This window comes from Mesocricetus auratus, unplaced genomic scaffold, assembly GCF_017639785.1.
Source record: "Mesocricetus auratus isolate SY011 unplaced genomic scaffold, BCM_Maur_2.0 Super-Scaffold_100025, whole genome shotgun sequence".
In the NCBI taxonomy this organism is placed as follows: Eukaryota; Metazoa; Chordata; class Mammalia; order Rodentia; family Cricetidae; genus Mesocricetus; species Mesocricetus auratus.
Genome location: NW_024429206.1, coordinates 12,677,955 through 12,687,330, shown reverse-complemented (window position 1 = coordinate 12,687,330; position 9,376 = coordinate 12,677,955). Strand labels below are relative to the sequence as shown.

The 9,376-nt window shown below is 46.0% G+C and overlaps 1 protein-coding gene across 1 annotated transcript; it reads left to right on the top strand.

Annotated features, from left to right (window-relative positions):
• Positions 1-1,224: 1,224 nt before the first annotated feature.
• LOC101844948 (disintegrin and metalloproteinase domain-containing protein 1a) lies at positions 1,225-5,637 on the top strand. Its single transcript, XM_005080695.4, has one exon. The coding sequence runs from the start codon at positions 2,941-2,943 to the stop codon at positions 5,353-5,355; it is 2,415 nt and encodes an 804-aa protein (XP_005080752.1). The 5' UTR covers positions 1,225-2,940; the 3' UTR covers positions 5,356-5,637.
• The last annotated feature ends 3,739 nt before the right edge of the window (positions 5,638-9,376 follow it).

Below are 9,376 nucleotides of genomic sequence, written 5' to 3'. Positions count from 1 at the left end.
CTCCCAGGATATATACTTCTTGGCCTGGGGCCACTCAAGGCAGAAAAGCAGGAATGTGGCCTTTGTGTTATACTTGTCAAGTGTGTTGATGTGTTCCCTCAGCCCGCTGGGATTTGCTTTGGGGCTCACTCTTTGTGGTTTTAACTTAGTTTCCCACCCCTTCCCTGGCACCTGCTCTGTCCTCTGCCTCCTTCACAGCGTTACTTTACAAGCATTTAGTCCCCTGGCCTCTTTCTGGTACAGTTTTGCTGAGAAACACCATCAGAGAGGATCCATTTTGTTTGGTCGTTTTTTCTCTTACAGCTGTCCATAAGTAGTGGTTCTGCCTAGATTTATTGGCTTCTTCCTGGCTGTGTTTATTTTCTTCAGTATTCTTCAATCTCAGGAAGCATAATTAGGGCCCAGAAAGCAGCTTTTTGCTTTGTTACCTGTTGTGTATGTAGGCACACCCAGCCCCTCTGGTAGTGTTAGGGTTTTTTTTTTGGTTTTTACGAGACAGGGTTTCTCTGTATTGTTTTGGAGGCTGTTGGTCCAGTAACATTCATTTTGGTTGAAGTGGATGAGACAAAACTGAATGACTGAGACAGAGGGCTTGTCCTACCTATGAGTTCTTCTGGGTGCAAGCAAAGACAATCACCAAAAACGGCTCTAAAAAACTAACACTACCTGGCCGGGCGGTGGTGGCGCACGCCTTTAATCCCAGCACTTGGGAGGCAGAGGCAGGCGGATCTCTGGGAGTTCGAGGCCAACCTGGTGTACAGAGCGAGTTCTAGGACAGCCTCCAAAACAATACAGAGAAACCCTGTGTCGAAAAACCAAAAAAAAAAAAAAAAAAAAAAAGCAATCCTTATAGTGATGTTTCAAAAAGAAATTTCTGCTGGGTGGTGGTGCAAGCCTTAAATCCCAGCACTCAAGAGGCAGAGGCAGGTAGATAACTGTTAGTTCAAAGCCAGCCTGGTCTACAAAGCAAGTTCCAGCTTGGACCGTTACACTGCCTCCCAAGTGCTGGGATTAAAGGCGTGCACCACCAACGCCCGGCAAGGATTGCTTTAAAAAAAAAAATAAGTTAGTTCTTTGTACATGTGAGAATGAACAAGTTCAAAGTCAAAAGATTTTAATCAGATTTTGTGTGCCAGGATGTACATATGTACTGAAGAAAACTTGTTTCAATTTGGGAACTGGAAAATTAGATATTTCAGTATAATTACATATTTTTTAATTTAAAAAGACTTCTTCCATTCCTGTTCCTTCGTTTCCCTTACGACTTACCTAGCCTTTCTTGTGTTAGTCATGACACTGGGAGAGCGGAACACTTACATCAGTTCCAGAGCAGGTACTTGGAAGAGGTTTGCGTCACAGACGACAGAGATGAGTAGTGCAGCTGAGGGCCCACTTGCTTGACTTGACTGTCACAGTGAGTGTGTGCTTGCTGGACCGAGGCCATCTGAGAGGAGCTAGGCATCACTGGGTGAGGGAGGGTAGGCATCGTCAATTGATTACTCTCTCATAACTAAGATGGTTTTATATGTTTTGTTTTTTGTGGAGGTGGTGGTTTTGTTTTATTTTTTGAAGAAGGTTTTGGTTAGTATCCCTGGCTGGCTCAGAAGTTATTCGGAGACCATGCTGGCATATTAAACTTGTGATCTTCCTGTCTCTACCTCCTAAGTGTTGAGATTACAGGAGTGCACCTTTCTAGAACAAACAAGGCAATTCTCCATTTTTAACTGTTAACATGTAGTTAACTTAGAATTTAAAATTATTTTTATGCCATGTAGAAGATGTATAGTTTTAATCTTAGCATACGTAGGAGAATGAAGAAATGGAGGAAGAGATGTGTACACATAGCTTCTGTTTCCTTCTAAATGTATATAGTTCACACAATAATAACAGTAGGATGAAACTAAAGCCTGGGATTTGCAGACAGAAGCTCACTGTAGTCAAGAGACAAGTGTGGGAATGTAAGGGTTCGTCCAGAGCTTGTTTTCATTTTCTTCATTGTTGAAACTAGAGTCACCAGTCTGTTTTACCATTTTATTTTTATTATGAGGCCATTGGGAGGACTAACTTAGATTGGTTATAAGCTCTAATACATTTCTGTGGTAAAAATGAGATCATTTAACACTTATGCCTTAGAAGCACTCCATAGAGAAGGACCATGTTTGAAGAGGGTGTAAAATGTCAAAATTCATTACGTACATGCACAAAGAATGAGCAAAAGCATAACATCCAAATACTGTTCTTCTAAATGAAAGGAATAAAGCAGTCATGGATAAAAGAGAACTAACCACCGGGCGTTGGTGGCGCATGCCCTTTTAATCCCAGCACTTGGGAGGCAGAGGCAGGTGGATCTGTGTGAGTTCCAGGCCAGCCTGGTCTACAAGAGCTAGTTCCAGGACAGTCTCCAAAGTCACAGAGAAACCCTGTCTCAAAAAACAAAACAAAACAAAACAAAAAAAAGAGCGAGAACCAACCACCAGTAAACATGACCACTATAAGGATGAGGAAAGAGGCAGGACAACAGAGAATTCTTAATTGTTCAGAGAACCCAGAGAAGCTCTGACCCCTCCCCCGCAACCCGGCCAGAATGTTGGGCCCAAAAGAATGAGCAGGTTAACAGATGTCATGTCCACGGTCTGGAGAGAATGAAAGATGATCTGACTTACAGAACTGGCTGAGTCATTGCAGACTACAGGGCTCACTCACCTCCATGAACATCAGAGGAACTTAAGCAACACTGAAGGAGTCCCTGTGCTATCCATAACCACCGCGGCCCAGGAGAGAAGGAAGAACAGAGAGACACAGCCTAAAGGCTGTAAGAATCAAGATGGAGAGCAGCCCACAAGGCACAAGCACAGATCTGGGTTGCTGAGTCCGGAAAAAAGCCTATCAGGAGGAGTGCTGCTGATGGACATAGATCCTACATAACGGTTTCTTTGGGCCATGTCAGTGGCAGCATCAGTAAGAGGGATTACCTCCATTCTGTCTTCTCTACAGATAACAAAAGTGGCCTTAAAGGAAGCTAAGATAACATCTCACATTTGGGCTGCCCAGCAGTTGAACTTGGGTCTGAGACTAGTGCCAGGACACCCATCTGTCAAAGTAGGGATCTTGGTGTTATTGATTTTTCTTCCAAGTGCATTCTGTGACACAGGATCTGTGTACTACTCTTCCTATGAGACAGTCATCCCCAAGAGACTGCCAGCCGAGGGGAGTGAAGACCCTGGAGGAAGGGTGTCCTACATGCTGCTGATGCAGGGCCAGCAGCAGCTGCTTCACCTAAAGGTACAGGGAGACCACTCTGTGAGTAACTTCCCAGTCTACAGTTACCACAATGGCATCCTGGGGCAAGAGATGCCTCTCCTCTCACAGCACTGCCACTATGAAGGCTACATGGAAGGGGTGCCAGGCTCTTTTGTTTCTGTCAACATCTGTTCAGGCCTCAGGGGTGTCCTGATTAAGGAGGAAACATCCTACAGCATCGAGCCTATGCTCTCTTCCAAAGGGTTTGAACACATTCTGTACACCGTGGCACATCAGCCTCGAGCCTCCTGCAGCGTCACTCCCAAAGGCAGCTCAGGGGACACCAGCCAGCAACAAAGGAACGGGAAGCCCTATGACCTGTGGGAGCTGTCTGACCTGAGGTCACACACCAAGTATGTGGAGATGTTTGTCGTGGTCAACCACCAGCGCTTTCAGATGTGGGGCAGCAGTGTCAACGAGACGGTCCAGGCAGTAGTGGACATCATCGCTCTGGCCAACAGCTTCACTAGGGGACTAAACACAGAGGTGGTGCTGGTGGGCATGGAGATCTGGACGGAGGGGGACCTGATCAAGGCCCCGGTGGACCTGCAGGCTACCCTGAGGGATTTCAACCACTGGAGACAGGAGAAGCTCGTGGACCGGCTCAGGCACGATGTTGCACACTTGATCGTCGGGCATCACCCAGGAGAGAACGAGGGCCAGGCGTTTCTCAATGGTGCCTGTTCAGGTGGGTTTGCAGCAGCTGTGGAGGCCTTCCATCATGAAGATGTCCTGCTGTTTGCGGCGCTTATGGCCCATGAGCTGGGGCACAACCTGGGTATCCAGCACGACCACCCGGCCTGCATCTGTGAGCATAAGCACCTCTGCCTCATGCACGAGAATATCACCAAGCACAGTGGCTTCAGCAACTGCAGCTCTGATGACTTCTACCGTTTCCTCCATGACCACAGAGGGGCCTGCCTGCTTGACAGGCCTTGGCACCAAAGTCGTAAGGGCAGAGCTACCCGTTGTGGAAACGGTGTGGTGGAGGATTGGGAGGAGTGTGACTGTGGTCCTGCTTGTGACCATCATCCATGCTGTGAGCCAACCTGTACACTGAAGAAAGGTGCAGAGTGTAGTGACGGACTCTGCTGCTACAAATGTCACTTCAAAAAGAAAGGGGTCTTATGTCGTCCTGTTGAAGATGTGTGTGACCTGCCTGAGTACTGTAATGGCACTTCTCAAGATTGCCCTGCAAACAGCTATAAGCAGGATGGCACGCTGTGTGATAGGATTTATTACTGCTCTGGGGGTTGGTGCAAGAACCCTGATAAGCAATGCACAAAGATATATGGGTATTCTGCAAGATCGGCCCCTGACGACTGTTACATTTTAATGAACACCAAAGGGAACCGGTTTGGAAACTGTGGCCATCCCACCACAGCTAACTCACGATATGAAACATGTTCCGATGAGGATGTATTTTGTGGGAAGCTGGTATGTACAGATGTTAGCAACTTGCCGCAAGTCAGACCCCATCACACACTCCTCCAGGTTCCTTATGGAGATGATTGGTGCTGGAGCATGGATGCCTATAACATTACTGATGTCCCTGACCTTGGGGATGTGCAGAGTGGCACTTACTGCGCCCCAAACAAAGTGTGCATGGAGTACTACTGTATTGACCACACAGTGCTCCAGTACGACTGTGAGCCAGCGGAAATGTGTCACGGGAAAGGAGTGTGCAACAATCTTAGGCACTGTCATTGTGACAATGGTTTTGCCCCTCCTGACTGCAGCAGCCCAGGAAATGGGGGGAGTGTGGACAGTGGTCCTGTTGGTAAGCCAGCTGATCGAAACTTGAGTTTGTTTGTATCTTTCGACAATAACAAGGCTAAGATGGACGATGAAGATGTAAACATGAAAGTGGTGGTGCTTGTGGTCCCTATATTTCTTGTCATTTTACTGTGTGCTCTAATGCTGATCGCCTACCTCTGGTCCGAAGTACTAGAAGCAGTATCTCCAGGGAGTTCATCATCCTCTTCAACAGAATCCTCAGAGGGGGCAGCCCAGCCCCCTGGGGGGGGAGTACCACCTTACAGGGCTCCCTTGTGAAGTTTATTTAAGATCTTCTCATGGATCACCGACATTAACGTCTTGTATCTGCAGGGCAATTCTGACTGACTAAGTGGTCTTCAGAGCATACTGCATCTGCACTGTTTAGTGTAATGTGTTATCTGTACTTGTGTTGCTCACCTCAGTAACAACTATTATAGCATAAATGTTTTTATGAGATCTGAGAATGTTCTAACTTGCCCTGTCAGCTACTGTTGATAAAATAGAGGTGGTTTTAAATAAATGAGTAAGAAGGCCTTTCCCCCTTCAGATGAAGCATCACTCAAGACTAGTCATCCTTGTACTTTGGTATATTTCATTTTAAAGCTTTTGGACAAGGCTAGACCTCAGGTATCAGTAGGTACTTGGGCACAGGAAGCAGCTTCACCACAGAGCTCCTAGCATTGTTGAGCTAATAATAGTGACATTTTATTTTTCTATTGAATTTGATTTATTAAAAAAAAAAAGAATGATGTGCTGTGGTGGTACCCACCTTTAATCCCAGCACTCGGGAGGCAGAGGCAGAGAGATCTCTGTGAGTTTGAGGACAGCCTGGTCTACACAGAGAAACCCTGTCTCAAAAAGAAAAAAAAAAGTTTGTTTATATGTATGAACATTTACCTGCATATGTGTGTGTGCAAATTGTGTGCCTCGTTCCCAAGAAAGCCAGAAGAGAGTGTTGTTTCCTGTGGAACTAAGAGTCCAGAACATTGTAAGCTGCCGTGTTAGTGCTGGGAACCGACCATGGGCCCTCTGCAAGGGCAGCTGGTTCTGTAAACATGGGGCATCTGTCTCCCCAGCTGCAGCTGGCATCTGGTGTCCTATGGACTGGCAGTCTGCCTGTCTTCAATATGGAGGTTTCCTGTTTCCTCCAAGACAGAGCAAGCACAAAGCACAGTTTGCTCCACCCGGCAGTCACTGTCTTAATCTCCCCAGCTCCCAGGAAACAGACAGGAAGAACAAGTAGTGGGTACTGCACCCCCAAGTTTAACCCAACATTCTATGTCCCATGAGCCTTCCACTTCAGTGAAAAGGAAGTACATTTGATAAGTCTGTGCTTGTCCAGACCACACCTTCTTTCTCAAATAGACATTAAGTTCTGTCAAGAGCTCCTTTCCTGCACAGGGTAATCAGTATACAAGTATCTTCAAATCCATTAGCTGTGGTTGTAGTCAATGACGTGTCCTTGCCTAGCGCATGCAATACCGAGATTCAGTCCCCAATCAAGTATGTCTCTTGCCTGTAGGAAGCTGAGGCAGGAGAATTGCCATAAATGCAAGGCCAGCCTGGAGTATAATAAAAATTTGCAATTCATTACATAGTTAGCGAACTGTTTCAAGTCTTGTTTTGCAAATGGAAGATGCTGGCCCTCAGGATGACAGTAGCTAGATGCTAGAATCTAGGTCCTAACAGTCTTTCTCAACCTGGGTGTCAAATGACCCTTTCACATCACATATCTTGCATATCAGATTATGATTCATAACAGTTGCAAAGTTCACAACTTTTTTGTTTGTTTTGTTTTTAGAGACAGGGTTTCTGTGTGTAGCTTTGGAGTCTGCCCTGCAAACCACTCTGTAGACCAGGCTGGCCTCAAACTCACAAAGATCCGCCTGCCTCTGCCTTCCCAAGAGCTGGGATTAAAGGTGTGTGCCACCTCCACCTGGCACAACAAAATAATTTTAAGGTTGGGAGTCACCACAACATGAGGAACTGTATTAATGAGTCACAGCATTAGGAAGGCTGAGAACCACTGCTCTAGGCATGTTTTAAAGCCAAAAACTGACAACATCTTACAAAAGTAAAAGGCTTTGCTGATGAGAATGAGAGCAACACAACTGAGAATATGGACTCACCTGGCTGGGTCTTCAACAGCTCAAGCAGCAGCAGCAGCAGCAGCAGCAGCAGGCATTACTAGGGTGGGGATGAGTGTGGCCAGGACAGACTTGACTGTGATTAGTATGAGATGCCTGCTAAACACACAATGGGTGTATGCACTATACAGTAAGGTGATGCTAGCCAGAGATGTGCATTTTCAGAGCTGTGGGGCTGGCTCAAACAGCCTTGCTAGAGAGAGGACGTCTCCTGTGTCCATGCATGTTGCTAAAATGAAGGAGATTCTGGAAAGAGGTCAGAGAGTATCCAGTGTGGGAGAGCATTATTATTCTAGAAGCCACGAGAAAGGTTTTTTTAACGAGACAGGGTTTCTCTGTATTGTTTTGGAGGCTGTCGGTCCAGCCCGGCCTCGAACTCACAGAGATCCACCTGTCTCTGCCTCCCGAGTGCTGGGATTTAAGGTGTGCGCCACCACCGCCCGGCCTAGATCTGAATAATTTTACTGCAGAAACCCAGTCAGTCCACTTGCACATTGTCAGCTACATGTCCAGAATGCGGTGTCTCTTCAGCACCTCTAATCCTCCAATGCTCAGCATCAGCACCTATGGGCAACTGCAGAGGACATGACTTAGTCTCTGCATCCGCCCTCTGGTCTGCACCCAGCAGTCAGTGTGGCTCTTAAATGGAAAGGAGATCACTGATGAACTTGTAAATGCTGTTGATTTAGAGGACTGTATTGCCTGTGTGACCTGTCATGTGCTTGTATGCTCCATTGGAATGATCGGGCTTAGGCTGAGGGCTTTTTTCATGACTTCTTTAAGTGTGAATGGGTGTTCTGCCTTATGCCTGGTCCTGCAGAGGAGGTTAGATTCCTTGGAATTAGGGTTGCAGACAGCTGTGAACCACCCTATGGGTGCTGAGAATTGAATCTGGATCCTCTGCAAGAGCACCAAGCCATCTTTCTATCCCTAAATGCCAGCTTTTTAAATTTTTTGTTTGTTTCTTGAAACAAGGTCTCTTATGCAACCCTGGCTGACTTAAAAGTCACTTTGTAGACCAGGCTGGCCTTGAACTCCTAGAAATCCACCTGCCTCTGCCACCTAAGTACCAGGACTAAAGGTGTGCACCACCATACCAGGCTTGCTTTTTGATACACCCTGTCTCATCCACAAATCAGAAGAGGTCACATCACATGCACACACATCAATGTAGGGACATGAGTATCAAGAAAGGAACCATGACACCTCTTACAGTTTGTACCACTGCTCCAGAAAGACCAAATTCATGGAGGGTAATACAAAATAACAATCCTAAGGAAACTTAGATACAGAACAGCACAGTATAGAAAATCAATAGAATATGTAAATGTTATAAATAATGTAACAGTACAAGGTCAAAAGCATAATATAGCATCCTAAAGCAGTAGGATGAAAGCCACATCCTGCCCTGTAGCCAATTGTTTGGCAAAACCACAGTCTAGAGAGAAGACCTGCCAACAAAATTACCATGCCCTAGGATGAAGGGATGGCTTATCTGCCAAAGAGCACTGGCTGCCACTACAGAGGACCCAGGTTCAAATTTCAGCACCTACAATATACATAAACACTCATGTATATAAAATAAAAAATGAGTCTGCAAAAATTACTTTTCAGAACTGAAAGATGAAGGTCTTCACAGGTGAGCAGAAGCTGAGGGAATTCATCACTGTTTGGCTACTCCTATAAAAACCTGTAAAGGAACAGCCAAGAAACTCTACACTCGACAAAATATCAACCACCATCGGGAAAACACATGAACATGAAAATCTCACATGACCCAGTTTGTACTGTGCTTGCCTAGGGTTCAATCCTAGCACCATACAGATTAGATGTGGTGGTACACATAAATAATCCCAGCTTTTTTGACTGTAAAAGGAAGAGGATCAGGAGTTCAAGGTTGCCCAGCACTCTGGAGGCAGAGGCAGGCAGATCTCTGTGAGTTCGAAAGCAAGTTCCAGGACAGCCTCCAAAACAATATAGAGAGACCCTGCCTTGAAAAACAAAAAACAAAAACAACAACAAATAATCAAGTCTTGAGGCTGTTGAATTGGCTCAGTGGTTAAGCGTACACACCAACACATCATGCTTGTAAAGGACCTGAGCAGCATCCAAGCTAAGGTAGCTCACAACTGCCTGTAATCCACCTCCAA

What these genes read in the sequence shown, in the direction of transcription:
- LOC101844948 (XM_005080695.4), top strand. Translation starts at nt 2,941, where the DNA reads ATGTCAGTGGCAGCATCAGTAAGAGGGATTACCTCCATTCTGTCTTCT.